This window comes from Stegodyphus dumicola, chromosome 2, assembly GCF_044657685.1.
Source record: "Stegodyphus dumicola isolate Sdum_Otavi_A_Nest chromosome 2, ASM4465768v1".
NCBI classification, from domain to species: Eukaryota; Metazoa; Arthropoda; class Arachnida; order Araneae; family Eresidae; genus Stegodyphus; species Stegodyphus dumicola.
In genome coordinates, this window is record NC_140769.1 from 265,192,369 (window position 1) to 265,211,201 (window position 18,833).

General features: G+C 36.0%; 1 protein-coding gene and 1 long non-coding RNA gene across 14 annotated transcripts in view; one reads left to right on the forward strand and one right to left on the reverse strand.

The window, feature by feature from the left end:
* The window catches only part of LOC118181616 (uncharacterized), a 976,960-nt gene that overhangs the window by 457,291 nt on the left and 500,836 nt on the right, over nucleotides 1-18,833 (reverse strand). The window lies entirely within an intron of this gene.
* Nucleotides 1-18,833, forward strand: part of LOC118194438 (uncharacterized) — a 124,047-nt gene that overhangs the window by 65,012 nt on the left and 40,202 nt on the right. For all 4 annotated transcript variants that reach the window (XR_015039857.1, XR_015039856.1, XM_085812120.1 and 1 more), the window contains exons 2-7: nucleotides 7,659-7,878; nucleotides 10,158-10,416; nucleotides 11,779-12,018; nucleotides 14,474-14,548; nucleotides 15,648-15,846; nucleotides 17,590-17,723. Coding sequence is in view for 2 of the 4 variants with exons in the window: in XM_085812120.1 (XP_085668246.1) it covers nucleotides 7,774-7,878; nucleotides 10,158-10,416; nucleotides 11,779-12,018; nucleotides 14,474-14,548; nucleotides 15,648-15,846; nucleotides 17,590-17,723 (1,012 nt within the window). In the remaining 2 variants the exon portion in view is untranslated. The remainder of the gene's footprint in view (nucleotides 1-7,658; nucleotides 7,879-10,157; nucleotides 10,417-11,778; nucleotides 12,019-14,473; nucleotides 14,549-15,647; nucleotides 15,847-17,589; nucleotides 17,724-18,833) is intronic.

Sequence of the window (18,833 nt, forward strand, 5' to 3'; positions counted from 1 at the left end):
TTTTCGTTGAAATATGCTGCCTGAAACTTTTCGCGATTACAATACTTCCTTTTTACTTCGTTACAAGGAAGTAAAAAGGGAAATTATATGTCTGTGTACATTTAGTGAGTGCAGAATTATTACTTTCTCTTAGATAGATAGCGATGATGGTATTACCATTTACACCCCAAAAGCAAGTTGTGACAAATAACGTCTGACCACTATTAGCGAGTTTCCTTTTTTCATGGGAAAAATCCCTGATGTTTCTGGATAGGTCTAGGCGAAGCCAAATGAAACTAATCGAAGGAAATTTCTGGACTTCACCTCTACGATGTGTCTGTGTTCATGGTTATAGCGAAAGAAGAATGAGGAGTCTTTTGAGAGATGCCGTTGAAGTGAGACGAGTCTTGCGTCAGGGAAGCTTTTGACATTCCTTTGTTTAAAAATATTACTGTAGCGTTGTTTTGTATGCTAACTCAAACCTTGTTATAACCTAGAATTCACTAATTTTTAAAACAGATCTAAAAAGACCACCTGTTGTAATATCTTCCATCTCGGGAGTTCGGCGACTTTATAACTTATTAAAGTATATCACAATTCCTTACAAATAAACCTTGTGCATTTTAGAAGAATTTGTAATTATATTACAAGGAAGAAATTTCCTACATTCTTACCATCATGTTAAAATGAAGTTAAAAAAGCAGTTCTTAACACTGACAGTTTCCGAAAATATTTAAATGGGTCCTGAGGGATTGTAAATACGAAAAGAACGGAAAAAAAAACTAACTTGAAAACTTATAATGATAATTTACATTAGGTAATATTAGTTAGAATGTGCGACACGTAGAACTTCATTATAAAGCAGGGCGCGAAATGACCCATTTTTCATCTGTCTACAAAAGGAATTTCAGTTTCACGCAACCTAACAGTTAAAGATAAACTTATAATTTATCTAAGAAAGTACTTTCCTTTCCCCGACAATTTTTTTTTTTTTTTTTTTTTTTTTTTTTTGCAAAAAGGTATGCCATTTTCTTTCATATCCATTACAATCGATTATTCTGTTGTTCATAATATTTGATTTGTTTCACATATGTATAAGTCCCAACAAATTCCGGCATTAAGACATCTAATAAATTCCGCTCCACCAGCGGTCGAGCGGTAAAATCGCTGAACACTGATAGTTCGGTCCGAGGTTGGAATCTTGGCAAACGAATTCGGCGTTTTTGTCATTTTCCCCATGTGTAATGTGCTACGAACCCAGTTTCATTTGGAAAGTCCTCCACGAAGGCATCCCTTCCCTTAGTCCGATTGCTTTGCCGTAACCAAATAAGCCAAACCAGGCCAATAAATTCCGGGATTTCCGATTTTAACAGAAGAAGTAACTATACTGAAGTCCTTGTGGCTATCCTGAAGACGTTATCCTTGGGATTAGCACATATCCTCAAGATAAACTGAACTACCCATTAATTTCTGAAATACACTTCCTTGCGAGCTACCATTGCACAATACATCCCCAGAATATCCTCTCTGAGTCCTTTTCACAGTACATGGTATGAATGGTAAATTTGAAAAACTTACTTGCCACAACCTTAGGACGTCCTAAAATAGTCTCTTAATACGACATTCTGATTGCTTAGTTCCACTTTCTAGTATATGCATAGGATAAGTCTTGCTTGTTACATTCTCTGAAGTTCCTACAACAGTCCCTTAAAATATCCTTCAGATGCCTTAATTTTTCATCTCGGTATAACCGAAGGACATTCACGCTAAATTCTTTTCAAAGTGTACGAGATGTTGTGACGAGATGTTGTGAGTATTTACAATTCTTACTTACGCTAAGTTACCAGGTTATCTATCATTATTTAGAGCTAAGATAGAACTTAGGTTTGAAATTATAACTATAGTTGATAAACAAATCAAATGTTTTAAAAATAATAAGCCTATTCCTATCTTCTCTTCCTGTTCTAAAAATAGATATTGTTTATAAAAACGTTCTGTACTGCGTCTTTACAATTCATGTTTCATGTGTTTCTTTATGTGGAAAGTTCCAGAACTGTATAGGTGCTTCTTTTGGGAAAACCAATTTTATCAAGCTATCATCTGTTCTGTGTGCATTCAGACCATTACGAAAACGTATCACTTAACAATGTTATAATCCAAAATTTCTCAAATTTGGTATTTAAAACTCGTTGGAATGTTATAATTCGCTTCGGCATAAAACTCTTCCATATTAAAGAAACACATTTCTTTATTTGACAGATCTTTATAATTATATTTATAATAAGCCTATTCCTATCTCCTCTTCCTGTTCTAAAAATAGATACTGTTTATAAAAACGTTCTGTACTGCGTCTTTACAATTCATGTTTCATGTGTTTCTTTATGTGGAAAGTTCCAGAACTGTATAGGTGCTTCTTTTGGGAAAACCAATTTTATCAAGCTATCATCTGTTCTGTGTGCATTCAGACCATTACGAACACGTATCACTTAACAATGTTATAATCCAAAATTTCTCAAATTTGGTATTTAAAACTCGTTGGAATGTTATAATTCGCTTCGGCATAAAACTCTTCCATATTAAAGAAACACATTTCTTTATTTGACAGATCTTTATAATTATATTTATAATAAGCCTATTCCTATCTCCTCTTCCTGTTCTAAAAATAGATACTGTTTATAAAAACGTTCTGTACTGCGTCTTTACAATTCATGTTTCATGTGTTTCTTTATGTGGAAAGTTCCAGAACTGTATAGGTGCTTCTTTTGGGAAAACCAATTTTATCAAGCTATCATCTGTTCTGTGTGCATTCAGACCATTACGAACACGTATCACTTAACAATGTTATAATCCAAAATTTCTCAAATTTGGTATTTAAAACTCGTTGGAATGTCCAGGTAACTTTCGCTTCGGCATAAAACTCTTCCATATTAAAGAAACACATTTCTTTATTTGACAGATCTTTATAATTAATATGTCGGCTACAGCTGCCATCGCATAAGAAATCAAACGTCGAGAAACGTTACCCAAGTTGACCTCTCACCTGTAAAATAATTCTTGCTTTGCCTTCATCACGACGTGAGTCTGAACTCTTTCCTGAGAATGACTCACGCAGTGATGCCACAACATTTGGTTAGTTACTCAATACCAAAAACTTTTATTTATGTGCAATTAGAATAGAGAACAATATATTAGATTCTAACTATACAAGGTGTCTGAAAAGGTCTTTGCCAAACTTAACATGCTGGTTTGTCATACCATGACAAAGAAGATTTATGTAGGAGCTTGTGCTCGAAAATGCGAACTGCGACAGCTAGCGGGCAGTGTTTGCAGACTTATAGAAGTGTGGGACGTGTGATCACTTCAGTCGAGGACGTTGTTGGAGAAACATGAATAGGTTGACTAACTCAGTTCTTTATGAACATTTTGTTAAAAAATGTGGTTGCCGGCTCTGTGGTCCAGCAGCTACATGTCGAAACATCTGGTTTCACCATGATGGAGCGCTTGCACATTTTAGCAGCACTGTGCTGGAACAGCTCAATAGGACATATTCTGATCGCTGGATTGGCAAAAGCGGACCAGTTGCATCGCCACCGAAATCTTCCGAGCTGACTCGCCTGGATTTCTACTCGAGGGGATACATGAAGTCTATGGTGAACGAGACGACAGGAACATGGATCTCGTCGCCAGGTTTGTGGAAGCGACGGCACGTGTCCCTGACACACCTGCGCATTTTGAACGGAATCCTTGCGTCTATATTTTGAAGCAATGTATTGGTGGCAAATGGAAGGAATTTTGAACATCTTCTGGTACTTAATCATGTTCTTTAATAAAAGTCATATTAACACGTCTTTCGACATCCTTTCTTTCCTCTACACTTGCGAACACTGCCGTCCAGCGGTTCGCATTTTCGGACACACGTTTCTGTGTAAATCTTGTTTGTCATCGTATGACAGACCAGCTTTTAACTTTGGCAAAGACCTTTTGAGACACCCTGCATATGATAAACTGGAAATGGTACTTTGCTAGAAACTCTCTTCAGATTTTCGGGGGCGGGGATATGGAATCACTATAGTAACTGTATAATCTAAAATAAAGGATCGCTTATTGAAGCCATTTGTATTATATCTAGACAGGATATTTATTTACGTCAGGCGTAGAAGAGACTGATTTTATTAACAGCGTTTCATCTGAAGAATTTCAAAACTCTAGTAATGCAGATATGCTATCAAAGCATACACTTGGTATTCTCTTGCACTGTTGATAACGACGATACACATGATCTGACAGGAAATTCGAAAACACGTATTGCTTTACCTTACACATATCTCTGAAGGCCTCACTAGCGGCCGAGCGGTGAAGTCTTTGAACACTGATAGTTCGGTCTACGTTTCGAATTCCGCGAACGGGCTGGCTGCATGGGTATTTTCGTGTTTTCCCCCATATGTAACGCGTATACGAGCCAGTTTCCCTTAGAAAGTCCTCCACGAAGGTATCCCTCCTCTTATGCAGATAGCCCTCGAGGCTTTGCCGGAATCACATAAACCAAACCAAACTATTTCTCACTGAACGCACCGTAGTCACTATTTAGCTGCCATTCGAAAAACTAACAAGCTCTGTTTATAGACATCTAAAAATCGAGGGGACATAAGTGTAGATTAAAATGAGTTTAGATTAGTTAAGAAATTACACAGGAGAAAATTAAATGACGGCATTCGGTTCAAAACATTTATTTTAAATCTCTACATATAATAAAAGAAAGAGTCTGTGCGTGTGTGTGTGTTTCGTTCGCGCAGCGCGTAAGCTAATAGACCCACGGCTATGAAATTTGGTACATAGGGGCATCTAGACAAGAGCCAGTGCACCTCGAAACGATTTTTTCAAAATTCGAATTCGAATATTTTTTATTTTATGTTTTGTGACGAAATCGCGCCATTTTGAGACATAATGGGCTATAGTAAAGCGAGATTTTACTCTACACACACCATTTTCACATCGTCATGAAACGTAGGTACTTAGCTATTTTACGAACTTAAAATAAATTTCGTGTTTCAATAAATCGATTCAATACGAATGTATTTAACAAAGTGAACTTAACACCTTTTCAGAGGAATTTTTTCTAAAAACGTTTATTTTTAAAAAGGTCCAGTTTATTTTTCTTTGATTTTTGGACACGTTAAACTTTCATCCTTGCGACTGCTTTTTGCAAAATGATAATATTTTGTATTTTTAAAAAATGTTTTAAATGAAGCTTCCGAGCACACATCTCACATCTTTAAAAATGTGATTTTGGCAACAATTTTCCTGTCTTATTGTTGTTGATAGATTTTGATGAAATCGCATCATTTTGAATAAGTTCATTCTTTTAGAAATATGGGTTTGGCAACAATTTTTCATCGTATTTCTTATGTCACTGTTTTTAAGAGATTGGCATCTTTCATTGTCATTTAGATATATATATATATATATAATACATTTTTATTGATTTTTTTTGATAAAGTTGTTCTGCAGAGTAAAATTGTGCGCGGAATTTTTTGTTTTTTGAGTTTCTTTCATGTTATTTTTTGCTTATTTCACTGTCTGTAAGATATTGAAAAGTTTTGCATGATTTTTTTCCTTCAACAGAAAGTTGATTAATTTTTTCATTAGGCTAATTAATATTTGTATTAAGGGATATAGCTTATTTCATTATAATTCTTTTCTCTTGAAAATATAAGACAAAATATCATTAATTATACTTTGATTTTCAGAATTTTTTGTTTTTTGTATTCTTTTATGTTATTTATTGCTCATTTCACTGTTTTTAAGATATTGAAAAGTTTTAGTGATTTTTTTAGGAAACATAGTTCTTAACCTACTTTATACCATTTGAGGTCTTAAGATTTTGCGAAGGGAAGTTGGTTAATTTATTTATTAGTATAATAATCATTGTATTACGGGATATTGCTTATTTCATTGTAATTTTGTTATACATAATATTTTTTATGAAGTTGTTCTGCAGAGTAAAATTCTACGCAGTTTTTAAATTTAACGTTTTGTGTTCCCTTCAGCCATTTTTCCGGTACTTTAAAAGCCAGACGAAGGCTGGCAGCGAAGCTGCTAGTATATTATAAAAATTTAAGTTTCTTTCCTTAAAAACCAATTAAAAGACGCTCTATTCAACTGTCCAATAAATACAAAACTAGCGGCAGATTAAGAAGCAAGCGGCAGATTAAGAAAAATCACATTTTACGTATGGACAATGAAACCTAATAAAATAGAATCCAAATTTGCATATGAAAGAGCCTTTCTATTGATTAAAAGAATCAATTAGGTTTTGTTTACCAATAATCAATCGGCAGTAATACTTTACTTAAAGCCCTTTGAAATTTAAAATATGGAATTTGCGAGCAGTTAGGGGCTCAATATATCAATTTTTTGATTATGTTAATTTACAACTCTTTTGATTATGCTACCCGATTTGTTATATTTCTTTGATTATTTTACACGGTTTGTTTTGTTTCGTTGATAGTGTTACATGGTTTGTTTTGTTTCCTTGATTATTTTACTCGGTTTCTTTTATTTCCTTGATTACGTTAGAGGTTCCTTTATTTCCTTGATTATTTATACGGTTTGTTTAATTTCCTTGGTTATGTTACATGGTTTGTTTCGTTTCCTTCATAGTGTTACTCAGTTTATTTCCATGATTATTTTACACTGTTTGTTTTATTTCCTTGGTTATTTTATATGATTCGTTTTATTTCTTTGATTATTTTATATGGTTTGTTTTGTTTCCTTGATGGTGCTATTTAATCTGTATTCCCCCTTGATTATGTTACATGATCAGATTTTCCGGTACTGTTCCGTTTTGAGGACCGTAAAAAATTGCAGCGAAAATATATTCACAAAAACGCCAAATCTAGCAAACGCGCCTATTTAACAGCGCGCCAAATCTAGCGTACGCGCTGATTTCAGATTGCGTAAGTTTATATAGTTCTATATTTCTTAATACGCCATAGAAATACTAGTTTAATATTAAAATCCTTTTTGATTTTAAATCCTTTTTTAATATCCTATGGATTTAACAATTTGGGAATTGCCCATGACGAAAAGTCGGCAATAGAATTTTGGGTAAAGGGCAGAATCACCCACTGTTTGACGCGTTTTGAAGAACTGCACATACTCGGTATCCATGTGCACATCGACCTATTTTCACTTTAAAAAAAATCCCAGAATTGCACAAAAATGGCACTGCTCACACCCTTGGCTTTATCTATGTACACATCGACCTATCTGCACTTAAAAAGTAAAAGAAAATTGACAAAAATCCAATTGTTTTTACCCTTGTAAAAAGCGGCAAACAGATATATGTGAGCGATTCTGCACTTTACCGAGAATATTTTCAAAGAAAAGGCATCATTCATTATAGAAAATTACGTTTGAACAACCAACGAGATGACTTATGCTTTAGCGAATGATCCGAAATAGTTATTTACTCTTTTGCTTCCATTCAGTCATGTTTAGCCTTTTTCATATAAATTATAATAATAAAATGTATTATATGAAATTAACCTTTCATCTAAATTAAAACATCAATCTTAGATAGTTATTTACTATTATACTTCCTTTCTTGCCGAAATTATTAGGGTTGCCGCAATTATTTTTGGCAGCAGACTGCTAATGCTATTTTCTAACTCTTCTAGAATGGTCGGGTCACGATCGTACTCCCGTGATGTAGTCGTAGTGGATCAGGCTGTGCCTTAGGAGCTGGATCGGACGAAGGGCAGGGGGGGTGTCCTTCGCTTGCCGCCGTTGACGATGGGGACCCACGACCAGCGACATCGCCCCGCCGGCAAGACGAACCTCATGGTCGCCTGCGAGCAAGGAAGAACTCTCGAAGTCAAGATAATCCTGCAGAAGAAGGTACGATTCATCATTTCATCTCGCTTTCTTCCTACACAGGTTCTTTCTTCACTCTTTCGGATTTAGTTTTTGTTTTCGATAGCAATAATCAGTCTGCAACATATTAAAAATAAAAAAAAGCAGCATATTAAAAGTGAGATCATGTCCTTTTCCTGCTACGGAGAATGGCTTTATTTTATCTTATTAATTTGTTGGAGTCAATTCTATAAATCCTGCTATGCAGAGTGAAATTCGGTATCTTATTTTAAGGCTAAATTAGACCCTAAATATACAATATGGCATACTATTTCAATGGGGGGGGAAGGGGAGAATTATTCGTTTTCCAGCCCATCAGTGGAAAAAATGTAAAACGATTAAACCGTCACTAACGAAAATAGGGAGAACACTAGAAACAATACGAGCATATGGAAAGAACTTTTAATGGAGAGTTGTAGCCTCGGAAATAAGCAGCGAAGAGTCCAACGCTTTCTGTCCTCGATTCCCTGCCAATATAATTCCGGCTGTCAAACAAGATACGACTGTGCAGAAACATTCCCCCCCCCCCCCGAAATCGATACGATGACAACATGAGAGCAAATTAAGGCCTGCTTAAAGTGACAGTTTTGACTCCCGTAGTTCAAGTTTGCAGGAGCTGTGCTGTGAGAGGTCACTAGCACTGGACGTTGTAGACCAAGGTAACCACTGTTAATACTTTCCGGTACAAAATATTTTACCCGATTTCTTAAATTTATTGCACTACTAGGAGAATATGTAACATGCAGATGCAGATGGAGACTTTTCCTTCCTTAAAAGCCTTACTTCCGTCAAAGTGTTTGTTGCCCAGAGAAAGACAGGCATGAATTCGGAAGTTGTAATCAATTTTAAAGGTATAATTATTTTTAAAATAACATTTGTCCGCTGAAACAACTGTGTTTTATTTTCACAAAAGAAGCACTGGAACCTTGTTATTTAAGGGGACTCGTACACCTTAAAACCCATAATATTTTAGAATATGTGACTGTTGCAAGAATTAGGATAACTTATTTATTTTAAAAGCAATTACTTCCAACTTTTTACAGATGACTACATAGTATAACGGATTTTTCTGAAATTTTTTTTCTGAATATTTTCTGAAATAGTGAACAGAAAGTTTGTGTTGCCAAAAATTTTTTTATAATTTAATCCGCTTTTTGACAACATTTTTCGTCATGTTTTCACTTTGCGCGCATAGTTTAAAACATTCTGTCGCATAAATTAATTCTATATTTAATATACAGCTTCTATAACATTTGGAAACTACTGTGAACCAAAAAATTCTAAGAATTTCATGTTAAATTTTTATTTTGTTTGGAGTCGAGTTTATAAATGTATTTTATTTAAAAAAAATCTGTAATGTTTTCGTCCATAAAATTTTTCAATATTAAAATATTCATCAGATTTTAGGTTCAGTTAAAAGATAGGGCTCATATAAATAATTCCATTAAATTTCAAGTTTGTACCATTAGCCGTTTTTAAAATATCATGCGCGCAAGGTGGAAACATGACGAAACATTTTGTCACAAAGCGGATTAAATTACAAAAATATTTGGGGCAGCACAAACTTTCTGATCACTATTTGAGAAAGCAGCTATATTATGTAGCCAGCTGTAAAAAGTTGGAAGTAATTGATTTTAAAATAAATAAAATATCCCAATTTTTGCAACAGTCACATATTCGAAGGGTGTTAAGGGGTCTAATGTGTATGAGCCCCCTTAAGGAAGCGTTGCGCTCCCGCTGGAATTACAATTTACCTGAGAAACTGAGAAGTACGGGAGCCCGGCTCCGGCACAATTTAAGCTCCGGAAGTGTACAAAATTAAAAAAAAAAATCAGAACCTCTCTTATTAACCTTTTGAAGACGGGATGGCCGTTATAGTGGCCATAGATTCCTCTCTTTGAAATGGCGGGGTTGTCCACTTTAGTGGCCATGTCTTTTTCCCCCATTTTCCAGGCTGCAAAGTGGGATGAAATGTCAAATTTGACATCCCTGGGGTTTTAAGGACTTATCCCTTTCAAAGGTCTTCCTTTTGCGATATAGATGCACCCCTCTGAGAATCCATTAAACTACGCACAAGAATCTTTGTTGCAAATAGGAGGTGATTTCTTAAAGGGGAGAAAACATTCGTTTCAAGATTCCCCGTCCTTTGCTAGCTTTTACTGCTATCAAAGCCCCGGCCTCAAAAGCGTAATAAGTCTCTTATTAATAAATTAGTGTAATTACTACTTATTTATTGTTCAAGTGTTTTTCCTCTTTCTTTTCAGCCTCTTTCCGTCGCTAGTCGCGACCGCAACGGGAAGACGGCGCTGCACTACTGCGCTGAGTCCGGTAGCGTTCCCTGCGCCCAGCTGGTCGTGAACGCAGACGCCACGCTACTCGACCTCCACGACAACGACGGATTCACGCCCCTCCATCTGGCGGTCATAGCCGGAAACAGGGGTGTAGCGAAGCTCTTCCTCAAGCACGGAGCCGATCCGGACAAAATGGACAAAGAGAGACATTCCACTGTACACTGGGCATCAGGTGAGCTTTCTTTCCTCCAGTGTCCAATTAAACAATTGAGTCCAAGAGGGTATTATTCATGGTTTTCCAAAGCCAAGTGTTTTTGTTACCCAAAGGTCTATTTCCTTGCTGGCACAATTACTCATTTTCCCAAATTCTTTGCCTTTAATGCTCAAATTCCTCGCTGCCACTCAAATCCCTTGCCTTCAATGCCATCTCAATAACTCAGTTCCTCAACTTCCTGGCCTTCAATGTCCGAATTCCTAGCTACAGATTTACGAGAAATTACAAATGATTTGTGGACCTCTTATGGCACCGCATTACTAAAGGAATCCTGAAAAATGCCAGTGGTCAGAACTGCTACATGATTTTTGTGCTAAGCTGTATACCATAGATTCTTAACGTGGCACCATCGCCCACTGAGTGGCAAGGAGTGGGCGATTTTCGTTATTTGTCCAGCGACAGTAAGGGAACATTGGAAAGCAATTGGGCAATAGCTCACTGAAAATGTTTCAAACAGACGTTTAAACATTTACTTGATTATACGAGTACTACAGTCACCCAGCTTTACTAGAATCATAATCATCATTTGATCTTTTACGTTTGTTACCATTTGCAATTGCAGGTATATTTTTATGTCCAAAAAAGAAATTATAAACCATCACTATCCTCCAATGCTTAATCATGACCATGTTACATCCATTAATATCTACAACGTGTAAATAACGCGTAACTAGCATCTGGTTCATCCTGGCTCTGGAAACCGGATTTCTAGGGGTTGCACGGGCTTCTGAAAGGCTTACAATAAATCTCCCTAGAGCTCTGGGAATTCTAGGCGTTTCTTGAAATTTTTAGAATGTCCCCAGTCAACGAGAAATCGCTAAATATTACCAACCTGGCAACACATATTGTTTGTTATAAAGACCTAATGAGGAGCATTTTCATCTATACCTCGCATTTTATTTGAGTTATTTCAACAGTTTAAAAGTCATTGGAATTAGGATTGGAAGATCTACAATTCTATGTACGAAATAAACATTTACACAGAAAACACGGGGCGACAAATTCAATTATACATAAAATTAACCCTAAGACTTTTACCCAAGGTCGAAAATTATGCAAAACGATGCACAATGTCACAACAAAGGACAGATTCAGACTGTGAAATAACTGTATCGTTTATTTAGTTAATATTTCTGGACACTTTAACAGTGTTCCACTATATTAGTTTAGAAGTCAAACAACAAACATATAGCCTAGCATGAACCTAGTGTTACACTAGGTTGAACACACGAATCTAGTGTTACACTAGGTTCATGCTGTCAATATGGGCGGGCACTTTCAAAGCTGCTCACTGTTTTTACTGCATCTGTTTCTTTCCAGTGTGTGGGGACGTCGAAAGTTTGGAAATGCTGCTGAACCACGGCGCTAATCCTTCTTCCCCTGACATCCTGGGGGCGTATCCTATCCATTACGCGGCTCAGATGTGCGGGGCGCATTCCCTCAACGGCAAGGACCCGGAGACAGGCATCAGCACACTCAAGAAACTGGTTCAAAAAGGAGCCCCCGTACAGTGCAGGGATCGCGATGGACGAGAGCCCATGCTTTGGGCTGCCAGCACAGGTGAGTGTCACTGGAGGCTCGTTCGTGCTGATAGTTCAACTGTATAACCACGTAGCTGAATTTTCCCCCTGTTTTTTTTTACTAATTTCATGGCTCGGAAATCAAGAGGGGAAAATTGTACGAATCATTTAATTTCCGAAAAAAGCGATTACAGTAAGAACATAAAAAATCCAAAGTAGTCGTGGATAAAGTACAGGAAAGTGTTACAATATTATTTCTTTAAAAGAAATCTACACCCTAAAAAGGATACATAATAATAATATTATTACGAATTCATAGAAATATTATTCTGAATACACAGTAATATTAACATCAGAAATACGTAGTAAGATTATGTCACAATATTTAGTAAAAAGAAATGCAAAAGAATACATAATAATGTTAACATAACAATACAGAATACATAGTAATTTTAAGGGGCCTCATACACCTTAAACCCCTCATGATCTTCGAAAATGTGACTGTTGCAAGAATTGGGATATTTTATTTATTTTAAAAGCAATTACTTCCACCCTTTTACAACTGACTGCATAATATAGCTGCTTTGGAAACTAGTAACCAGAAAGTTTGTGTTGCAACAAATACGAGTATTTTTGTAATTCAATCCTCTTTGTGACAAAATATTTCGCCATGTTTCCACCTTGCGCGCATGATATTTTAAAAATGGCTGATGGTACATACTTGAAATTAGATGGAATTATTTATATGGGCACTATTTTCTAACTGAACCAAAAATATGATAAATATTTTAATATTGAAAAATTTTATGGACGAAAACATTACAATTTTTTTAATAAAATACATTTTATAAACTCGACTCCAAATAAAATAAAAGTTTAACATGAAATTTTTAGAATTTTAGGTTCACAGTAGTTTCCAAATGTTATAAATATATATTAAATATGGAATTAAATTATGCAACAGAATATTTTAAAATGTGCGCGCAAGATGGAAACATGACGAAAAATGTTGTCACAAAGTGGATTAAATTATAAAAATATTTGTGGTAACACAAACTTTCTCATGACTATTTCAGAAAGCAACTATATTATGTAGTCAGCTTTAAAAAGTTGGAAGTAATTGCTTTTAAAATAAATAAGTTATCCCAATTGTTGCAACAGTTACCTATTCGAAGATGTTATGGGTTTTAAGGTGTATGAGTCCCCTTAACATCACAATACAGAATACATAGTAATATTAACATCACAATACAGAATACATAGTAATATTAACATCACAATACGGAATACATAATAGAATAATGTCTGGTAATATTTTTAACATCACAATACAGAACACATGGTACGCAAAAGAATGCATAGTAACATTAACATCAAAATACCAAATAAAATGTCTTATTTAATTTCTATTTCACTTTAATCATTTCTGTTGCCCAACCGGTACGGTGGTTAGTGACTCATATTGTCGTACCGAAGGATCCGGGTTAGAATCCCGAAGAAAGCATGGATGTTTGTAAATGTATACTGCGTGTGCGGCATGGGACACTCTAAATATGCGGCATGCCGAAGGTCTTCTCGAGAGCTTGGTAGTATGCGAAGAGGCGTGGGGGCTTGTCCTCCTCCGGGGGTGCTCTCTGCGTAAAGTGGGAGCAGAATTGAGCTTAAAGTCGGTCTGTCACCTATATGGTGTTCAAGGCTCTTGCCAACGACAGGCCCATATGACTACTTGCCACGATGAATCTCGTGTACTTGTCCTGACCTTTGTCAGACAAGTGAGACTGGTAACAACAACAACAATATTGTTACCTATGGCCATTCCTTAAGCCTGGAATCACCCGTAAATCACTGAACAACGTGAGTGTGGTGTGAACGTGCATCCGACTTCAACAGTTCAACTAAGGTGAACGTGCAGCCGACTCAGTGAAATCGTAACCTGAATGTCGTTTCGCATTTGTTTAGCCGAGAAGGGTCGGTTCTTCCTTTAGATTGGAATAAACTTCTAAACTTAGATGTTTCGCATGATCTTTGCAGGTGGTATACAAGGTGAAACGAAACCAATCACTACGTACACCAATTCATTTAAAAATTTAAGGGATTTTGTTCTCTGAATGCAATGAGGAAGAGGAAAATGGACGCGGATTTTTAAAAAATTTTTAGAATCTGTCCTTAAAAAGCTGGGAGGGGGCAGAATATGAAAGAAAATACGGTATGTTTTCAAGTACTCTATAAAATGAATCTGAAATCATGATTTACGCATTTATAAAAATTTACATGCTCATTAAAATGAATCACAAACCGTAACCTATAGCCGCATTCCTTAAAGATTTCCACAAAATCGTTCCCTTTAAAACAGAACGGTGAATCCGTTGCAAAAGACTGTTCTCATGAAAATGAATCTTCACCTATCATTCTCATGTTAGTCAAATTGAACATACTCCTGCATATACTTTCTTTGTACCATAGACCTTGTGACGTGATATTTAAATTTTTTTTAGGTAGCAGTGAAGCTGTGTTGGTGCTTTTTGCAGCTGGTGCCAACGTTTCAGCTACAGATAAAGACGGCCTTACAGGTAAGTCCGTAATTTTTAAGCCTGAATGCGAATTCATCAGGCCAGTAGACGAGGAATGATATAACAATAACAGCTGTCGTTTAATTCAACCACCTATTTGCTATGACTTCCTCCCCGCATTAAAAAAAAAATTCTCACTTAACAGCTTTTGCGATGAAAGCCATTACCATTTCCCGCTTCCATTAATACAGACATATCAAAGTGTCAAACCAACCAAAAAGGAGGATTTACAAAGGTATTCAGGTAACATTCCAAAACTTCACCACAGAATTTAAAAATATCATTTTTGGCAATGCTATTCGATAGTGAAAAAGAGCAATGTCAAATACTATATAAAAAAATGAAATGAATGGTGAATGATATTTACGGAGAAATGTATGATATTTACAATTGCAAAATCAAAGTGCGTGCAATGACAAATGTTATATGCAAGGCCAAAAAAACGTTATTCTCATAAACAAATGTTGTATGCAATGGTAAATGCTATTTGCAGTGACAAACGCTACCTGACATTGCAAAAACTAATGCTGCTCAATGATAAAAGAATTTGATTTCTGAGCTTTTCTACCAACGTGACTGAACTTCCAATTAAATACTGGTTCTGCTTCATTTACATAAAGCGATACTGAAATCTCATTCTGGCAGGGAGTTGTAGGTAAAAACAAAAATTTAAAGGAAAGTGTTTCAAAATTAAAAAAAAAAAACTATTTTAAAATTAAAACAATCCTTGCAATTCATTACATTAGAATTATTTTAATAAAACAGTCTAAGAGTTTAATATTTTGCTATCAATAAGTTTGAATTCCAAAGTCTAAACTTCAGATTTCTTACATATATCAACCAGCCCTTTCAAACTAAAAATAAACATAAATTAATATTTTTTTTTCCTTTGCATTAATCGGGTCGCATGAAATTTGAATTTGACGACACTGTCCAATAGAAATTCCTAAAGAGTTTTGTTAACCTCTACAGAAAAGTTTCCCAATCGTAATCTGATATTTTTTCCAAGTTTCAACTATTTTTAAATGTCTTACTATTATTATTACAATTAAATAGTCGTAATGGTTTTCTAAATCCCTCATACTATTGCTCTTTCCAGCCTTGCACTGCGCGGCAAGCAGGGGACACACTTCTTGTGTAGAGACGCTTGTGACGCTATGTGGAGCGCGGGTCAACGCTGGCGACAATATTGGCTGCTCCCCTTTGTTCTACGCGGCTGCTCAAGGTCACGCCGACTGCGTCCAGGTGCTACTCAAGTACGGAGCGGACCCTAATCTTCAAGACGATAAAGGAAGAACGTAAGCATTGTTGATTATTCTGGCGAAGTTATTCTTAAACTGTGATCCACGAATCTATAAAGGTTCACTGTTTTCCTCTGATGACCTAAGCACGGGCTCAATGGTTAAGCCAGCCCTAAATACAGTTTTAGTTTATCATGCAAGCGACTAAAACAGTAGACTGGGGAAGTGTTATTTTAGTACTTCAATGAGATATGCATCTCCAAAATATCAGAGTGGCCCTTGAATATAAAAAAATATGCGTGTATTTCCGTAATTTTCGAGCAGAGTAATCCTTCTGAATATTCAGTATTTTCAGTGTATATTCAGTATCCAATGTATATACTGCATACTCAGTATTTTCAGTGTATATTTTGTATCTCAGTCTCCAGTGTATATTATGCGTATTTAGTATTTTCAGTGTATATACTGTATATTCAGTGCACATTCTATATATTCCACATCCATTCAGTATGTGTACATATTCAGGAATACGTACAAGGAAGTGGTAGAAAAAAATGGCACTTCTTTTGCCTATCCAAGAAAGTCTGAGTTACCTTGAGTAAAAACACACACTATATATATATATATATATATATATATATATATATATATCGTAATGAATTTAATGTTATGTGAAGTTGCACTCGTTTGTTTCATGGGTTACAGTTAGCCATTTTCTTTCGCATGCTCTTAATTTGCATAATCTTCTGTTCCGAGCGAATATAATAGGGGGACCGGAACGTAATATCGTTTTCTTACATTAAATTCACACGAATAAATTTTTAACACGTTTTTATTTTTAATCATTAATGTAATCACCCTCGTTATCAACAACCTTTTTCCATCTAGTGTGCAGATTTTAGATCCCCAGACCGATATAAGTCAATTGGGTTTTGAGTAAAATATCTCAAGATGGGCATTTTGGACATCATTCAGATTTTGAAATTTTTTGGCACTAAGAAAATGTTGTAGGGATCGGAATAAATGGAAATCCGAGCGTACGATATCGGGCGAGTATGGTGGGAGATGCAGCACCTCCCATCCCAATTCATTCATTTTTTCCAGTGTCCGTCTTGCACAGTGCAGTCTTGCATTGTCGTGTTGCAGAATGATGCCTTTTCTATTGACAATCGCCGGATATTTTTCGATTAAAGATTGGTTCACTCGATCCAATTGTTCACAATAAAGATCTACATTAACAGTTTGTACAGGTTTCAGCAATTCAAAACGAACAATTCCGCTAATACTCCACCAAACACACAGAAGCGCCTTTTTGGGATGTAAACCCTTTGCAACCCCTATTAAAACTGCCTTTTGCGTTTTGGATTATCATATACGACCAATTTTTCGTCTCCAGTAATCAAATGATCATAAAACGGTTCTGTATGGTGCCGTTGAAGCAATATGTTGCATGTGATGGATCGGTTGGCTTTGTTCTCTTCGGACAGATTACTGGGGACTCAAACACCTGCTTTGCTTATTTTTCCGTTCTGCTTTAAACGTTCTTGGATGGTCGACCTAGGTTGGTTAACAGTGTTTGACATGGATTTGTTTCCACTTCTGCCCTTAGAATGTTGTTGTCGACATGCGCAGAAACGACATTACTTTCCGATCCCCCTATTATATGATTAGAAAGAAGCATTAGGACTGTGTTAAATTTGGTTTTACTTATAGTAAAATTTAAAAATATTTGTTAGAATTTTACCCTTTCAGAATAAAGTCATTTCAACTTTGCCTTTTTTTCTCTTTCTCCTAACATAGCCCTGCGCACTGCGCTGCAGCTAAAGGTCGTTTGGAAATCGTTCGAATCCTGGACAGTAATGGCGCTGACTTGTGGATCCGCAACAGCAGAGGAAACCTGCCTCTCCATGAAGCGGTGCAGTCGGGTAGAAAAGGTACACTTTTAAAATACCTTTTTTTTTTTTTTGTTCAAAGTCCCAATATTCCATTCACACTCACTCCATCTAATTGCTGCCACCAGTGATTGAGCGGTAAAGACCTTGAACTTAAACCTGGATTCCATTTCGGTCGAATGGGCTGGCTGCATGAACATTTTAGTGATTTTTCCCCATACATAACGTGAACGTTATCAAGTTTTTTAGTAAGTCTTCCACGAAGGCAACCATCCCCTTAAGCAGGTAGCCCTCGTATGCTTCGCCATAATTTTTCTGCACCACGACAGTTCCCACACACTCTAACTGAGAAGAAAACATGTTTTCGTTCTGAAAGCTTCCTAATCTAATGCTAACTGCTTAAAATTAATGAAACTTAAAATAACAAAAACACCGCGCACACATACACTGAACTGTCAATCTCGAAATAAGGCCCAGCAATGTCCCAACAGTAAGAATGCTGAACATTCCTTTGAGAAAATGTTTTATAGAGTTCCCCCTCCCCTCCCCGAAAAGAGTCCAGTAATAAACGTCTTTGGAATTACTGCCCTGTTTCCTATGAATTAGGTCAGAGACCTTCTGTAGAATTTTTTAAAGCTTTATATACAGTTTCTATGGAATTATGCATAGAGACTTATCAAATTTAGACTGAGTTTCTAGGGATCCGATATATAAAATCTTATATGCTTTATATATGTTACCGACAATGCATGAAACACAAGCATTCTAAATGCCTAGACATTTTAGAGAATGACGAAAGCTGGCCCGCAATGTTTGACATGAGCAAAATGCCAAATGACAAACTGGTAAAAAGCAGGAAATACAGCTGCTATTTAGTTATACAATAACACGCTAAACAAGTATTAATTTAGAAAACAAACAACAGAAATCAGCGTTATATTTTCAAATTTTCACAGGACTAGTTTTGATGGTTTTACCTTACCGAACTATCATCCTCAGCTGCCAAAGCGCAAGTGAACGAAATGAGATATAGTGATTAGATAAGATAAGAATGGCGGGACAGGAGTTGAGCTACTGGCGCCATCTGTTGATGAAGCGAGAACTAAAACATAATTTCTTTAAAGAAAAGCTTAAATTACTTACTAAGAAAAG